The sequence below is a fragment of the Thunnus thynnus genome, chromosome 7 (genome assembly GCF_963924715.1).
Source record: "Thunnus thynnus chromosome 7, fThuThy2.1, whole genome shotgun sequence".
Classification (NCBI taxonomy): Eukaryota; Metazoa; Chordata; class Actinopteri; order Scombriformes; family Scombridae; genus Thunnus; species Thunnus thynnus.
In genome coordinates, this window is record NC_089523.1 from 35,138,859 (window position 1) to 35,157,135 (window position 18,277).

The window sequence follows — 18,277 nt, forward strand, 5'->3', positions numbered from 1 at the left end:
TTTGGGTTTTTTTCACCGTTGCTGGTGAATAAATTCTGCTCTGTTGCAGCTTCGTGGTTATGTCAGCGTGACTGTTCTGTAAATGCAGAGTTGCCGTGTGGAGGCTCTGCTGACAGCAGGATGACTTTCCAGTTTACAGGCCATTTCCTGCAGCTCCCACAGCATCGAGCATTAAGACGCATTAAGACCGAGACGCAGGAGACAAGTCCATCACGCTTAATGCTTCAGCAGGCGGAGAGGAAACCCTTTCTGCTGTCAGGGTTATTGACACGGCTGTTATCCAGAGCAGAGCAGGTCGGATCAGAGACAGGAAGACAAAGAGACAGACAGGAGAGACGGCTGCTTACTGTGTGTCAAACTCGATCAGGTTTGTGTCGATCGGAGCTTCATCTGGAGCTGAAAGAGAGAGACTGTGGTCACTGACACTTTACAGACATCATGAAAGATGTTTTCAGTGTTTAGTGACTCTGTGCAAGAGAGAACATTACAGAAACCCTAACCCTAACCCTAACCTTAACCTTAACCTTAACCCTACCCCTAACCCCTAACCCTAACCTTAACCTTAACCCTAACCCTAACCCTAACCCTAACCTTAACCTTAACCTTAACCCTACCCCTAACCCCTAACCCTACCCCTAACCTTAACCTTAACCCTAACCTTAATCTTAACCTTAACCCTACCCCTAACCCCTAACCCTAACCTTAACCTTAACCCTAACCCTAACCCTAACCCTAATCCTAACCTTAACCTTAACCTTAACCTTAACCCTAACCCTAATCTTAACCTTAACCCTAACCTTAACCCTACCCCTAACCCTACCCCTAACCTTAACCCTAACCCTAACCTTAACCTTAACCCTAACCTTAACCCTAATCTTAACCTTAACCCTAACCCTAACCCTAATCCTAACCCCTAACCCTACCCCTAACCTTAACCCTAACCTTAACCCTAACCCTAACCCCTAATCCTACCCCTAACCCTAACCTTAACCCTAACCCTAACCCCTAATCCTAACCCTAACCCTAACCTTAACCCTAACCCTAACCTTAACCCTAACCCTAACCTTAACCCTACCCCTCAAATGTTTCTGCTTCACATCAAGCAAACTGTGTTCACATCTCTGCTGATCATTTTCATCTTTCTGTAATGTTTTCTTGTTATGAATATGTTCCATCTTCTGCTCAACGTTGTTCACAATATTTAACCTCTGCCATTTCTGCTTGTATTTAATTTCCTTCATTCATAGTCTTACTAGTGCAGTGACTCTCAATACCTGGCAAGAACAGTGCTCGTCCCCTAAACGCCTCACATGCAGAATATCTCCAGACTATAGTTCTGAGCTGAGCTGAAGTTGATCACATGAACTGTAGTAACTGTTCAAAATGTGCCGGAGACATCCTGTACTTTGTCTTGAACATATATGCAAAGTTTGCACATGAAAAATGGGAATAGAGCTGAACTCTGAACTTTTTCAATTCATTCTCTACGGTAGTTCTTATCACTGCGGGTGTAATCTCACAGAGTGGCGCTGAAGAGGAAGGAAATCAACGTTGTTTATGAGGTATTTTTATATATTTCTTGCTCATCCAAACAACTTCACACTAGACACTGAAGTTCCTTTGGAAAGAGTGAAGTCAGTCTGATGAACAGTGTTGAGATACATGAAGGACACATACATACACACAGAGATTCCCTCCTTTATAGTTAGATATCAGAGTCTGTATATGTTGCTGTATATGAACTACCATAATTTTACATCTAAGTGGTATTACAAGTGCTGTAGGAGACTTTTAACGGAAAAAAGTAAAAATCTTTAAATGTTGTAATTTTTTGTCTTTTGTGCAGACATGTTTTCAATCCAGCACATTTAACTTGACTTCTTCAGTTGTTTCCAAGACATAAATAGTCATTAATGATAGATACTTAACTTCTAACAATCACTATACAGCAGCACACCTGCATGCTGTTTTTCATTACATATCACTATTATTATAATAATAATAATAATTATTATTATTATTATTATTATTAAGAGTAGCAGTAACATAATTAACACTATTTAAGTCAGTATACTTATATTAACATCTAATAATAATCACTACTGATATTAATGTTATTGTATAGTACACAGTATATTAGCATTCTCTATAAGTGAGTGTTGTATTATTAGTGTATTGTGTTACACTGCACATACAGTATATGAGACACAATATATGTTAATGTTTGCAAAATTAATCTATAATGTATACATATCATCTCTGTGATTTATTTTATTTTTATTAATTTCATTAAAATACATCCTTATTTGTGTGTTTTGTCTCTTTTTCTGCTGCTGTGACGCCGATTTGAACTTTGAGTTTTTATTAATTTTGACAGTTTGTTTTTTCTATTAATTTGCCTTCTTATTGTCTGTAATAATAATAATAATAATAATAATCAACTTTATTTGCATAGCACCTTTCATACAGCTCAAAGTGCTTTATAACAAAGAAATTACATCAATAAACCAAGTGCATCATAATAATATCATAAAAACATCTTAAAAAAACATTAATGATAAAAGATAAAACCCACTGAATAATAATAATAATAAAAATAAAAATAATAATAATAATAATAATAATAATAATAATAATAATAATAATAATAATAATAATAATAATAATGATAAAGTCGCAGCTAGTTAAAGGCTGAGGTGAAGAGATAACTTCCTGATATCTGTCAGCATTGTAACCTCCAGTATGTTCATGTATCTCCTGTATCTTCATGTGTCACTTATTTTCTTATTTATTTTATATTCCTTCACTTATTTTCAGCTTTTTAAGCCTTTTCTTGCTGCACTGATAGTGTGTGATTTTAAATGGTTCATGTCTGTGGTATGAAGTGAACACAGCTAACATCTCTGGTAGTAAGATGTGTTTCCTGTTGAACATGAATCTTCTTCTAAATCTCAGCTGCAGTTTGAGTTTACTGAGTTTTGAACAGGATCTGACCTCTGGGGAGATGAGGACGCTGTAAAACACGTCTTACCGTCTCTGTAGATGGATTCTTCTAACGGCTTCGGGTGCATTAATGTGAAGGGCAGTTCAACAGAGACATCACTGGAAAACAAATCAGTAGATGTCATAAAAACAGAAACAATCCACAGCAGGTTTATTGAAGACATTTATTTGTGTGGCTATTGAGGGGGTGCTTATCTGCTGAGATGTTCAGGTGACCTTTGTAAATCTCAGTGTGTGGTTTGTATCAGTGTTTTCATCGATGATCTCAGTGAGGTGACAGAACGTGAAAGGTTACCTTGCTGCCAGATCTCCCAGGAGCCTGAAATCAATAAACATTTAACACCTTCAGCTTCACAGCAGCAGCACAGTGTTTGTACTCATTTCTATTGATGTGGTCATTAACTGGCATGGTGTTACAGAGCCGCTAAAGGCCAACTCCTCTGTGATCTGAGCAGCTTTCTGCTCATGTTAACTGTTCGTCCCAATAATGTGGTCTGAATCACACCCATTAATTTCCACACAGAAGCCATCAATGCAGAGGAGACAGTACATTCAGAAATTACAGTTTTATATTTTAACTCTGGAAACAGCAGCTTTCTGCTCACTTGATGAAAGTTGTAAAATCATCTGCAGTCATGGAGAACAGACGGGATAAAACTGAGCTTTAAAGTCAAACTGAAATCTGCTGAAATATAAAATAGAAAGATACTGTAGCAGTTTTTCATCCCATAATAAAACTGTTTTTGGACATAATTATGGAAACAGTGTCTAAGCTGGGATTCAAGTCAAAATGAAGAGTAACTTACAAAGTCACAGACAATTTAAACGCACAGCATGTAATTTCAGGCGCTAGGCGTCTCAATCAAAACAATAACAACAGACGGAGTGTGATGACGGTGTGAAGTAGCAAGGGATCATGGGAGTTGTTGTCTTTGTTGTCGTTATTAAATAACCAGCTTCAGCGGGATAGGATTACTCCAGTGTTCATCATTCAGGATGTTTTTACCCGCAGAGGTCTCCTCCTCTCTAGAACAAACGGACCCGGAGATTACAGGTAAAAACACTGAATAAAGCTGTTTCACCTAAAAAATCAGTGTTTCTCTGACGATGTTCGGCGACCACCGGACGTCCGGTACGGGCTGTTAGCCGAGCTGCTGCTAACACTTGTTCGGTTTATTTCTCTGATAACTTTAGATCCAGACGTTTGGTCGGTTTCTCCCGGGAGCCGAATTATCCGCAGAGGTCTCCTCCTCTCCAGAAACAAACGTACACGCAGATTAAAATCGTTAAAATATTAATTAAAGCTGTTTTACCTAAAAAAAATCAATATTTCTCCGATGATGTTTGGTGAGCACCGGACTTCCTGGAGGGGCTGTTAGCCGAGCTGCTGCTAACGTTTGTCCAGTTTATTTCTCTGATAACTTAAGATCCAGACGTCCAATGACTAAAATCCTTCTTCCGGCTAAAAGATATAGTTAAAAACCACCTAAATTTATCATGAAAATGTGTCTTAAAACTGAATAAAAGTCCATTTATAACAGTTTGTGTGGAACAACCACAACGCCGATGTATTATCTTGTATGTGTGTAAGTTACTCTTTGGTAGACGCCATTGTAGCGGACAAACACAGCGCCGCCGTATGCATCTGGTGAGTGTTTACTCTTTGGTAGAGGAGGTATGACGTCATCGACAGGCGACCAAATGAAACGGTCCGTTACTTTGATTAAATTACAGATTTCTCTGAGTTTGAAAACTGTTGGAAACATTTGGGATAATGTAAGTACACAACTCAACAACATATATAACATAGGTCTAGTTGTTTTTAGACATTTTAATGTGGAATAATTACATATTATAGCTTTAAGTGATATAAGGAACTTTTTAGTGTCACATAACAGACGACACTGACTGGCTGCTTTATCAGGAACACCTGTTCAATCTAATATAATCCAACACAACAGCTCTGCCATAAACTCTACATTTACGAAGCCTCTACATTTTCAGTAGTGGGTGGTGTACTGGAGTGCATTATATTGAACAGTGTTCCTAATATTTTGTCCACTCCATTAACATACATGAGGGGGGCAAAATATTAGGGACACCATTCAGTATAATGCACTGCAGCAGAGCAGCACCCACTACAACCTCAATAATAAACAGGAAGTAGAATTATCACCTTTCTGACAACGTCAACACAAACTGAAAATGTAGAAACTTCGTAAATGTAGAATTTATGGCAGAACTGTTGTGTTGGATTATATTAGATTGCACAGGTGTTCCTGATAAAGTAGCCAGTGAGTTTATGTTCAGTTACAACCAAAAACTTACACCAAATGTTAAATTTACTCTTTTTGGTAAATAATTGTGACCAAATAAGTCCAAACACCAGGGACAGAGTACACTGATTCTACATGTTGAGTTAAACACAAAGCAGAGCGTACTGACCCGCCTCGCGACACCACCAGCTTCACTTTGACTTTGTACGACACGATGATGCCGAGGATCTCCTTATTGGCTCCTTCTCTTAACCTGCTCAGGTGAGAAAACATTCAGTCAGACCGATGGACAGTCCTACAGACACAGAAAGGCCTCATGAGTGTTTCTGGACTCACAGTGTGCTGGAGGCCAGGTTGGTGTCTTCGTGCTTCAGCTTTCCGTCCAGAGCGAGACCTCGTTTCTCTCGGTTGTTGGCCAGAAACGGAGTTAGAGTGAAAACTTTGCAGAAAGTTGAACTGGGAGCGACGACGTCACTGAGGAGAGAAAAATATCAATGTGGTGACGATTTCAGCTGGAATTTATACCCAGACGATAACTTCTGATTTACTACATTGAGATTTCATCATCATCATCATTCGAGGCCTTTTAACTTTCAGGTTCGTCATTTGATTCGGTTTTATGCAACTGTTTTGTTCTTCATTTGCAGTCATAACGTGTGTTGTTGAATATTAAGTAAGTGCTCTGATATTTCACTGATTACACTGACAATATTTGCTTTTTTCTTGCCATCAACTGACACAAAACAAGAGGATTTCCCAAAAAAGTGTGAATATTCCTCTAAAAAAAACACAACCTTCGGCTTCCTGATTATTAGCTTTGATCTTTTTAAATTTAAACTTGTGTCACTGCAACTGTTTTTTCTCTTTGCTCTGGAAACTTGTGCTCTCTGTGGCAGAAATGTCCTGATCCCGTTTCTACCACAGAGGATGAACCTTTCAGACGTTAATGCAGCCGTGATCTTTGCTCCGGCGACACACTTCAGTTGAGCCTCCATCTGCTTCACACAGCGCTCGTCAGAATCATCTTACAGTGTCTGAACACGACAAAACACAATATCCACAAAACTTTCACCAGACTTTCTCAGACGTTAATCACCATTCAGGACACGAACGTTAACCACTGTCACTCTGCCAACATACTAATATGAACTTTCAAGCAGCTGCAGGTTAACGGATGTTTGTGATGGAACTGTGAGTGAAGGTCAGACAAAGAGTTGTTGGACAGAGACTGAGGAGGCAGCGAGATACCACTGGAGGAGGAAGAATTAAAGGTGGATGTTGAAGGGGAAGCAGTCTAGAAAAAGGTACAAACACAGCAGACGGAGTACTCAAAGCTCGTAAAATGTCTAAATCATCAGTATGTTGACAGAACAATCTAATAGCAGCTGTTTTGGGGCTTTCAACTGTATCATAAAACCTGCATCAACAGATGGATTCGGTCATTTCATGGTAGATGTTCAGATTCGTATTTCTTTGAGGACTTTAAAGACTTCTTGTTCATGTTGAAGAAATCTTAAAGTCAGGAACTCTCCATCTGCTGAGGAAGATCATGTGATGCGACTGAAAGGTTGAACTTCAGTCTCATCATCAGTTTGTCATTTGTTGTTCTCATCACACTGAGTCAAAGCAGAGAAAACTGTCTGAGATTAAACTCACTCGGACTCCTCAGTGGCCACTGGACATTTGTACTGAGCCGTGTTGAACAGGCAGATATCTGCGTACTGTCGCACTGCGGAGACACAACACAGCGATCAATAACACAACACAGCGATCAATAACACAACACAGTGATCAATAACACAACACAGTTATCAATAACACAACACAGTGATCAATAACACAACACAGCGATCAATAACACAACACAGTGATCAATAACACACCTGCTACACTAATAAACACACAGAGAAAACCAGGCGTTTTCATACCTGAGATCTTCATCTTCTTCACCGTCTTGTTGGTGTTGTTGGTGACGTGAACGTTGACGCTGATGGGCTCGCCGTGGTAGTAAATCTGACAGACAGATACAAACATCAATCTTTCTGATCGATATTTAACAGCTGAGTCCACCCAAACAATAGTTACAAGACTTTTTAGTTCTGACTGTGAGCTTTAATCAGCGTCAGGCGTCTTGTATTGATCGATTGTCATGTCCCGAATGGACTTTCGGTTTGTTTTCTGGACCCTTTGTGTTCTTTGGGGTTTCTTGTGTTACACTTCTGAGGGTTTTACTACGAAGCCAGTTCAACATATCCAGGCTTTCTTTGTGTGAGCTGGCTCAACAAACCCTAAACTCGTGATCAGAGATAAGTGGTATCACGACGGTGGGTATGAACTTTCTTTGTTAACTGCCTTCTGCTTCAGGCTCTATGCGCGTCCCCATGAAAGGGGCATTTCGCGTCATTTGACTCTTTTTCAGCACAAAATGGACCAATCACATGCCGCTGCTTCAGTCAGGAGGGACAGATCATTATAACAGAGAGATATGAATAATATAAATACATTATCACAGCAAAAAGCAACGCTGTTGCTGCAAATAAGGTGAGAGAGGAATGCTGACAGAAAACTGCTGATGTAAATTCAGTCATTAAAAAACTATTTCATTAATTTATTAATTATGTAAATAGTTTGTATACTTATTTGACCACTCAATGCACTCTCCGTGCCTCCCACATCCAAAGCACTTAAACTTTAAACTTGATGCAGCAAATTTAAACATTATACTCAAGAAGTGCATTCAGGTCTGACTCTGTCCCATAATGAAGGACCAGTGGAAACCACTTTAGATTCTGGCTGAATCAAAATGAAGTTAATATTATAGAATATTACCTGAGATGAATACCAACAGATTATACTGTATTACATACTACTGTATACAGTACTGAGTGAACCTGAAGAAGCTATAGACAAAATGTGTTGTTCACTCTTAATAAAGTCACAGTAAAGTCATTACAGTGTGCGGTGGTTAATTTTGATTTTCACCTTATATGTTCCTGCGACCGACCAGCACCTGACTGAAAATACTGGCTGTGCATGGGGAGCACAGATTCATCTTTTTGATTTGTTCAAAATATTTCTTTATTAGTTTTTTTTGTTTGTTTTTTTTTATTTGAAATACAATTTGATATATTGTAACAAAATCCCATCCCACAAGTAACCCTAACCTCTCGCACCATTACAAATTTACAATATGACATCAAATCAATGGTAAGTATGATAAAACGAATCAATATTCTAATTGGTTTTCTAATAGCTGCAGTACCAGCAGTGTTAAATGGACTTTGCAGAAAATCAGGTAGTTAGTGAAAGGACGGCGCTTTTTATTGCCACAATGTAGCAGGTTAACAGAGAGTTACCATGGTGATGTAGCAGGTTAACAGAGAGTTACCATGGTGATGTAGCGGGTTAACGGAGAGTTACCATGGTGATGTAGCGGGTTAACAGAGAGTTACCATGGTGATGTAGCGGGTTAACAGAGAGTTACCATGGTGATGTAGCGGGTTAACAGAGAGTTACCATGGTGATGTAGCCAGGTTAACAGAGAGTTACCATGGTGATGTAGCAGGTTAACGGAGAGTTACCATGGTGATGTAGCAGGTTAACGGAGAGTTACCATGGTGATGTAGCAGGTTAAAAGAGAGACACCTTCGTGACATTGAAAACCCTGCAGGCTAAACATACCTCGCTAACCCATTAATCTCGCTTCGTAGTCACCCCTCTGTTGTCGTATAGTTTTGCTTGTTATGGTCTGGGTGGTGGGTTTAGCTTATAGTGTTGTGTGCTTAAGTTCATGTAATTCTGGGATGGTTTGATTTATGCTGGGTTGTGATTTAGAGTGTTGTGTTTTCTGGGTTTTGGTTTTCTGTTACTGTGTGTTCATGTTCCTCCTCCTCACACCTGCCCTGCATTCGTCCTCGTTAGCCCTCGTCTCCCCAGTCTATCAGCTCCCAGCCTGCCCAGTGTCTTCTCACCTGTTCCTCATTAGTTTAGTTTGTATTTAAGTCCTGGTTTTTCTGTCCAGTCTTTGTTGGATCATTTGTTCGTCGGTCTCTGCTTTGGGTCCGTTCCTGCTACTTAACATTGAAGTGTTTTTCTCTGACAGGAAGGACGGTATATTTATGTCCTGTAGTGCAGAAACTCCCAACAACCTAAACATGCTGCCAGGCCTCAAAAAACACAATATGATTTCACAAAATGAGGAATATAATAAGATCACTTCTAGTGGTCATTACCTCATTACTCCCCATCATGTTTCCAACAACAATATACTCGTTTCTAATTAAAGTAGACCATCAGTGAGTGAATAATTCAGCAACAGAGAATACAGAGCGAATAAAAAAAATATACTAAACTAAATATCTTTGGGCTTTGTTGGTTGAACAAAACATCTGCATTTTTCAGTCATTTGAGGTTTTATAGACCAAATAATTCACTGACTAATCCAGAAAATAATTGGCAGATTAATACTTTTTTTTTTTTAAATTACTCAGATTTAATTTGCATGTTTAAGTCTTTAAAAACAGATTAATTCTGATTCAAACCTTAACTTTAAAACCTAAGTTCAGTCCTGCAACAGCAACACCTCTCAAACCAAACATCTGGTAAAAGTCATCCATGATTTTAACTCTTCACACCACAAAACACCTTGTTGCCTCAAGAAATCTGCCTTTTTCCCTTCTTTCTTCCTGTTAAGTGCTGTAGAAATAAAGTTTTGCTTGCTTGCTTTTAGTCTGTTTGCTTCCTCTGGTCGCAGTGTTTGTTCACAGGGTTTCTGCACTAAGCTGTTAGACTGTAAATGTACGCAGCACTCAGGCGTTACCTCCTTGTCCAGAGAGGCCTCCAGGTGCAGAGGTTTGTCCGACATCAGGAACTGTCGGGTGGTTTCTGCTGTCGGCTGAGGACCGGGCTTCTCTGGAGCGTACTGCACCTTTCTGATCACCAGACGCACCGAATTCCTGAAACAAAGACACACACTGATGCTGCTGCCAATAACTATTACTGTCTTTCTAAAATAGCATATTTAAGGAGGATTTATTTATTTTTTAGTGAAGATACTGATTTTAAGACCATGGAAATGTTTTTATTTAGTTTGGACTGAACTAGTTTCTTCCCTGTCAGGAGTGAAATGATCCCCTGCAGCCGTCCTCTCTGTGCAGGAAGCTGCTAATGTACAATTTCATTCATAATTCATCTCTTTATTCTGTCAGACTGCAGCTTTTACCTTTTGTGGATCTTTTCTTCAACATTTTCAGCACAAAAAGCTTTCACTTCAAAGTCGACACCGCAGGCCTGAAGACACACGACAGCAAGAAAGTAACTTCAGCATTTTCTTATGTTGATTTCTTTAAATACTTCATCAGCTAAGATGGAAATGCTGCTGAAGGCACTTAAACCCACCCGGCCTCAGAGTAGCTGCAAAGAAAAGCAGCTGTGAAACTTAATGAGAACCGCAGTCGGAAAATGAATAAAATGAAAAGCTGAGTGGTTACCTTCCCGGTATCCTCGGGGCCCGGCTGCAGGGTGACGGAGCACGGCAGGTTCAGAGGAATCTGAAACACATGATCAATCAATACCCTGTTCTTCTTCAAATGTACCAGTCTAGAGTTACTGTTAGCATGTTGTTAGCTGTTTCAGTCTAGCTTACTCTTTGCTCCATTTGGTACGAAATCATCCACTGGTTTAGTTTTACAAGAGAAAAACTTCACATCTGTAAACTTCCTCCTGATAACGAACATCATTTAATCCTTCACCTGGTTTGCATTTTCTGTAACCTGGAAGAATTTTCCGACCACAGTGGGACTTATCCAGTTAATAATAATAAAATTATCTGCAGGCAAAGTATCGGGTATCGCATCAATGCTGGTATCAATAAAACATGACTCCCGCTCTGCAGGATGATCTGGATGAAGCTCTGTTGCTTCAGTACCTCGAAGGTGAACGGGTAGGCATGTTCTCCCAGTTTTTTAATCAGACGTTCCTGGAGACGAGTCAGACTCTTCTTCTCTTCAGGCAGTGGAGGAAACGCCTGGACGTTCGCCACAAACAGGTCTTTCCGAAACGTCAAACCCAGAACGTCCAGATCCTCACGGCCATAACGGAACGCACAGGTCAGAGTCACAAACACTGAGGGGGAAAAAACCCACCGTCAATCCTGTTAGAGTCTAATTAACATAAAAACACTTTGATGGAGCCAGTTTCCCTCTGCTTCCAGTCTTTATGCTAAGCTAGGCTAACCACGCCCTGGACCTAGCTCAGTACTGGACACACAGAGATGAAACTAATATCCATCTACTCATCTGACTCTGGAGAAGAAAGAGAACAAGAGGATTTACCTAAATGTTTTAGTGCGTCTTTGAATCTTTATAATGTTTAACAGAAAGAACAAAGGCCCCAGGATACTTCCCTGAGGGACTCCACAAGTGAATAATGAAAACAATAATAATAAAACTTGATTAACACGTTTAATACAAAAATATGCAAGACAGATGTGAGAAATGGGAACATTAAAATCTATAAAAGAGATTTAAAAACAAATAAAATAGTGAATAATAGGAGCATTGATACTGTAGGTGGAGTTAAAATATAGTAAACATTTCCAGGTGAAAACTATTTTAAAATGTGAGTTTTAAGTTTTGTTTTTAAAGTTGTAAGTGAGGCGCACATTCTCAACTCTAATGAAGACAAGAAGGATCTTTAACAGACTAACCTGGGGGGCTTAGAGCTGATCAACAGGGCACAAAAGTAGAAAAACACACTTCTGCCAACAAAATTCAGTTTATTTTAATTTTCCAGCGGTTGCTTTTTGATCTGAATTTTTTTTTTTTTTTTTTTTTACATTTTCAGGCCCATAAAGAGTTACTGTCACATCCTGCCTGGACTTTGTGTGTTTTTTGGTCTTTTTGTGGTTTTTGTGTTCTTTGGGGTTTCCTGGTTTCTGTTTAGTCCTTCTGGTCATGTGGGTTTTCTTGATGTATTTGGGTGGTGGGTTTGAACCGCCTTTTGTTGTTTGGCCTGGCGTGTTGTGTTCTTGGGTTTGGGTTCATGGTGGTTCTTGGACGGGTTGGTGTGGGTTGTATTTAGAGTTTTGTGTTTTTTGGGGTTTTGGTTTTGTTGCTGTGTTTCTTCAGCCAATCACTCCCAGCCTGCCCTTGTGTCTCATCACCTGTTCCCCATTCCCTGATTAGTTTAGTCTGTATTTAAGGTCTGGTTTGAGTTGAGTCTTTGTTGGATCATTTGTTTTGTTCAGCTTGTTCTGTTTTGCCCTGTCCTGTCCTAACCACCTCAGGATTAAAGGTTTTCTTCTACCCTGCAATCTCTGCATGCTGGTCTCTGCAATTGCGTCCATTCCTGCTACTCAACCTGACAGTTACACTACCTGCAGTCACATGCAACAAGAGAAGCTGTTAAAATGGTTTATAAAAATACAGTCGTGAGTTTTTGTGCTTTTAAGCGATGTTTAGTTTGTCAAGGTTGAGTTATAATTTAATCAGATGCCATCTCAAATTATATAACAAATCTTCCACCCGCGTCGTCGCTTGTTCAGATGGAGAAAGTTCTCCAGGATCTGTTATTCAGGTCAGTTAGTTTGTTTGTTGTAATTATTACGTCACAGAGGTAAATATCAGCATAACAGTGAAAAGACGACACCACAGGAAATGGGAGCTGAGACATTTCTGGAACCAGTTCAACTGTCTCAGATTCAGTCCTGTGAAGAGCTCTGAAACCACACTGGAATATGTCAAAACTGCAATTTTGGACAAAAGTGACAAATTATTTGGATTCCTTTTTAAATGACATGTATGACTGTGAAAACGCTCGAGAGGAATCAGTTTTCTCACCTTTCCTCTCCTTCAGGTATTCCGGGTCGATCAGGACGACGCCGTCTGCAGGAGGAAAAGTCAGAAAGTCAACAAGCTGCGAACAGAAAAGATGCTTTTTAGTTTTCATCAGTCTTTCTACCAAAAATGAACCAAACTCCAAACTAACATCTGTGTAAAGCTCGACAGTGACGCCTCAGGACCTGGTCTCACCAGCAGGGGGCAGACTGACCACCAGCTGATTAAGGTTTTAGCTTCGTTTTCAGCACTTTGAGTTATTTAATATTTTCTGACTATTGTTTAAAAACAACCTTAAAAAATATATATTAAACTGATCTCACCGACAGGCTCCACCAGGTCCACGTGGTCCACGAAGTCTCTCTTCCCCAGATAGACGGTGAGCTGAGGGACGAATCAGAATCCGCTCAACATTACTTGTTTTACTAAAAACACTCTTTACAGTTTTTCTGGTTTTCACAGACTCATGGAAGAGCCAGAATGAACCCTTCAGAACATGAAGAAGAAGAAGAGGAGGACTGACCTTTCCATTGGGACTGGCTTTCTTAAACACTCTGAAAAAACACAAACACAGAGCAGCAGTCGGTGAAACAGCGTCTGAGTTGATCTTTTATGTAACTGAGTTTGTTGAACAGGGATCAGACAGATAAACATGTCTGTCTCCTCTCTGGTTTTTAAGGGTTTTAGTTTCAGTTTCAGCCTTTAAAGAGTAAACGCTGATATTTATTTTCTCCTTATTTCCAGATGTGAGTCCTGTATGTTGTTACATCACAGCAGCAGTTTGACAGTTTTACTGTGTTTTATTCTTCCATTATTGAAGTTTATCTTTATTCCGGCACATTTGACATGTTGTCAAAACATGTTTCCAAAAACAGTCTTTGCTTTGCAAAAATGTTGTAATTTTATAAAAATGTCCTCACATCATAGAAATCATTGTCCACGATGGCGCCATCATGGAACAATCAGAAATAACGTCGTATTTCTGTCATTAACAGCCTCTCTCAGCTCGCTCGCCCCCTCTCTCTCTCTCTCTCCTCAGGAAACCAAAACAAAGCCAAACTTTAAATGTCATCAAACCGAGAGAGATGTCACCCCTCCTCTCTCATGAGCCCAGAAGTCCTACTGCTGTTTGTTTACTCAGTTTAAGTTTATTGATATGGATCATGATGATGCGTGTCCAACGGCGCTCTCGTTCTCCAGCGATACCGAGTATCGCTACCAGCCGCCGAGTGTTCAGCTGATCCGATGAACAGTTCAAGAGATATGTCTTCCTTTAGTAGATAGATCTTCCCTTTAAATCATTTTTAATTTGTCAAAAATGATGTTTCACATCAACACTTTCCAAGAATATCCTTACTTTTCACAAAAAAAGTGTCTGCGTTCTTTAAAAAGTGTCTTTGCTTTTTTCACTTTCCAAAACTGTCCCAGTATCCAGAAAGGTCCTCACTTAACAGAAAATGTTTCCATTTCCTTAATAATTTGTTACTTTCTAATAATTGTCCATGCTAATGGTGGATAATCCCCACTTTTACTAAATGTTTTTGCTTTCCAAAAATGTCCAAATGTCCTCACTTTAAGATTTCTAATTCTTCTAAAATGTTGTAACTTCCGAAGATTTTGTCACCTTTTTTTAAAAAATCCTCCCTTTTACAAATGTCGTCATTTTCCAAGAATGTTCTTGCTTTTTCAAAATGTAATTTTCCACAAATGTACATTTACTTTTTCACTTTTTTCATTTTCCAAAACTGTCTCAACTTTCTGAAACTGTCCTCACTGAACAGAAAATATCCTCATTTTCTAAAATGTCTTCACTTAAAGACAAAACTCGAAGTCCTCACAAAGCTAAACATAAACAAGCTCAAACATTTGGTTCAGATGTTCTCTGAGGAAGATCTGCTGTCAGTCATTACTATCATCACCATCACCATCACCATCAGCAGCAGCTTCCTGTCGTTCTGGCCGTGTTTAGTGCTGCCTGACGTTATTAACATCCTCCTCCTCTCTGTGTTAATGTTGTCATAAATTAGCTGCTGCGGCTCCATTAGCTTTCAGCTTCCTCCTGGATGGACCTTCATCAATCAGCAGCATCAGGACGCCGTTTTACTGGAAACCACCAGGACTCCTGGGAGCCTGCTCAGCATGCGATTACCTACTCACCATCATCTCTGCAATTAGGCCAATTAAATTTGAACACAGAGCAGCTCTGCAATCTGAAATCCCAAATCAAACTGAGCTGCTGCAAATAAACATAAACCATCAACTGTGCAACGACTCTGTGACAATTAAACCAGACTTAATGTGCATTTCAGTCACTTTAAGACATGATGAACTCAAACTCCAAACACCCAGTATCTCAGATTTTCTGCTTTATTGTAAACTGAATATCTTTTGGTTTTGGACATCTGAGGACTCTCTGAAACACCATTTTCTGATATTTTACAGACCAAATACATTTAAAAAAGTAAACATTAAAAACTAAAAATAATCCTTGGTTGCAGCTCCCAATAATCTAGTTTTTTCAGACCTTTTTGTGAGAAAAGACAAAGATAGTGGAAGCTTCACTAAGAGGACTCTGATGGAGGAGATGCTGCGACTGAGAGGAAGACTGTAAACATGATTAAAGATTCATTCAGATAGAACAGCAGCAGCAGAGAGATGATATACTGATGATCAAACATCTCTACATTTTAATAGTAGTGAAATGTTGACACTGAATCTAATTTAAAACTGCTGATTAAGGATAAACGTAAATATGAGACGATTGTTATTCACATCAGCGGGAACGACTCCCGATTACACCAATCAGAGGTCACTAGAATCAATGTTGAGTCGGTCTGAACATATGCGAAGACAATGTGGGACTCTGTAGTTTTCTCCGGACCGCTGCCTAATCTGACCAGTGATATCATGTATAGCCGCATGTCATCATTCAACCGCTGGCTGTCGAGGTGGCGTCCAGCAAACGATGTGGGCTTCATAGATAACTGGCAGACTTTCTGGGGAAGACCTGGTCTGGTTAGGAGAGACGGCATACATCCCACTCTGGATGGAGCTGCTCTCATATCTAGAAATATGGCTGAGTTTATTAGTAGACCAAAACCATGACAACCCAGAGCTGAGACCAGGAAGCAGAGTTGCAGTCCTACACGCTTCTCTGCACTTCCATTAGAGCAGTTACCCACCCAAAACCACATAGAGACCGCGTCTGTCCCCAGAACCACATAGAGACCACGTCTGTCCCCAAAACCACATAGAGACCACGTCTGTCCCCAAAACCACATAGAGACCGTGTCTGTCCCCAAAACCACATAGAGACTGTGTCTGTCCCCAAAACCACATAGAGACCGTGTCTGTCCCCAAAACCACATAGAGACCACGTCTGTCCCCAGAACCACATAGAGACCACGTCTGTCCCCAAAACCACATAGAGACCACGTCTGTCCCCAAAACCACATAGAGACTGTGTCTGTCCCCAAAACCACATAGAGACCGCGTCTGTCCCCAAAACCACATAGAGACTGTGTCTGTCCCAAAACCACATAGAGACTGCGTCTGTCCCCAAAACCACATAGAGACTGCGTCTGTCCCCAAAACCACATAGAGACCGCGTCTGTCCCAAAACCACATAGAGACCGCGTCTGTCCCCAAAACCACATAGAGACTGTGTCTGTCCCAAAACCACATAGAGACTGCGTCTGTCCCCAAAACCACAGAGACCGTGTCTGTCCCAAAACCACATAGAGACCGCGTCTGTCCCCAATACCACATAGAGACTGTGTCTGTCCCCAAAACCACATAGAGACTGTGTCTGTCCCAAAACCACATAGAGACCGCGTCTGTCCCCAAAACCACATAGAGACCGCGTCTGTCCCAAAACCACATAGAGACCGTGTCTGTCCCCAAAACCACATAGAGACTGTGTCTGTCCCAAAACCACATAGAGACTGTGTCTGTCCCCAAAACCACAGAGACCGCGTCTGTCCCCAAAACCACATAGAGACCGCGTTCGTCCCCAAAACCACATAAAGACCGTGTCTGTCCCCAAAACCACATAGAGACTGTGTCTGTCCCCAAAACCACATAGAGACTGTGTCTGTCCCCAAAACCACATAGAGACTGTGTCTGTCCCAAAACCACATAGAGACCGCGTCTGTCCCCAAAACCACATAGAGATAGCGTCTGTCCCCAAAACCACATAGAGACTGTGTCTGTCCCAAAACCACATAGAGACTGTGTCTGTCCCCAAAACCACAGAGACCGCGTCTGTCCCCAAAACCACATAGAGACCGTGTCTGTCCCCAAAACCACATAAAGACCGTGTCTGTCCCCAAAACCACATAGAGACTGTGTCTGTCCCCAAAACCACATAGAGACTGTGTCTGTCCCAAAACCACATAGAGACTGTGTCTGTCCCCAAAACCACATAGAGACCGCGTCTGTCCCCAAAACCACATAGAGATAGCGTCTGTCCCCAAAACCACATAGAGACTGTGTCTGTCCCCAAAACCACATAGAGACTGTGTCTGTCCCCCAACCACTTAAATCAGTTAAATCTAAAGTAAACAAAAGTAGAGTCATTCATAACAATCTAATAAAACTTAACACCAGCACTGCAATAGTACAACAAAATAGGAGAATTCAATCAGGTATCTTAAACATTACATCACTATCACTTAAAGTCATATTAATAAACAATCTAATCTCAGATCATCATATTGATTGATTGTCTCACTGAAACCTGGCTGTGTCATGAAGAACATGTCAGTCTAAATGAATCCAGTCCTCCCAGTCATATTAATACTCACATTCCTCCAGACACTGGCCGAGGAGGAGGAGTCGCAGCCTCATTATCAACTCTAGACCTGAACTTCATTATAACTCATTAGAAAGTCTTGATCTTAGTCTCTCAGCCAACCTGGAAAACTTTACAGCCAGTTCTATGTGTTCTAGTGAACCGTCCTCCTGGTCCGTACTCTGAACTCTTATCTGAATTCTCAGAGTTTTTATCAAACTTAGTCCTTAGTACAGATAAAGTAATTATAGTAGGTGATTTAATATTCATGTGGACGTTGATAGTGACAGTCTCAGTACTGCATTTATCTCATTATTAGACTCAACTGGCTTCTCTCAGTGTGTAAATAATCCCACTCACTGTCTGAACCA

General features: G+C 40.3%; 1 protein-coding gene and 1 long non-coding RNA gene across 4 annotated transcripts in view; one reads left to right on the forward strand and one right to left on the reverse strand.

Annotated features, from left to right (window-relative positions):
* arrb1 (arrestin, beta 1) overlaps positions 1-18,277 on the reverse strand; it is a 51,966-nt gene that overhangs the window by 2,672 nt on the left and 31,017 nt on the right. For all 3 annotated transcript variants that reach the window (XM_067595711.1, XM_067595710.1, XM_067595712.1), the window contains 14 exons: positions 13,638-13,668; positions 13,438-13,498; positions 13,118-13,162; positions 11,206-11,402; positions 10,769-10,828; positions 10,501-10,568; positions 10,099-10,234; positions 7,208-7,292; positions 6,936-7,008; positions 5,616-5,753; positions 5,449-5,532; positions 3,299-3,322; positions 3,032-3,102; positions 348-396 (listed from right to left, as the gene is read on the reverse strand). In XM_067595711.1, coding sequence (XP_067451812.1) covers positions 348-396; positions 3,032-3,102; positions 3,299-3,322; positions 5,449-5,532; positions 5,616-5,753; positions 6,936-7,008; positions 7,208-7,292; positions 10,099-10,234; positions 10,501-10,568; positions 10,769-10,828; positions 11,206-11,402; positions 13,118-13,162; positions 13,438-13,498; positions 13,638-13,668 — 1,122 coding nt within the window. The remainder of the gene's footprint in view (positions 1-347; positions 397-3,031; positions 3,103-3,298; positions 3,323-5,448; positions 5,533-5,615; positions 5,754-6,935; positions 7,009-7,207; positions 7,293-10,098; positions 10,235-10,500; positions 10,569-10,768; positions 10,829-11,205; positions 11,403-13,117; positions 13,163-13,437; positions 13,499-13,637; positions 13,669-18,277) is intronic.
* Positions 11,877-13,661, forward strand: LOC137186638 (uncharacterized). The gene is made up of 4 exons (XR_010929056.1): positions 11,877-12,854; positions 13,134-13,343; positions 13,444-13,493; positions 13,577-13,661. It is a non-coding gene; the product is annotated as an uncharacterized lncRNA (long non-coding RNA).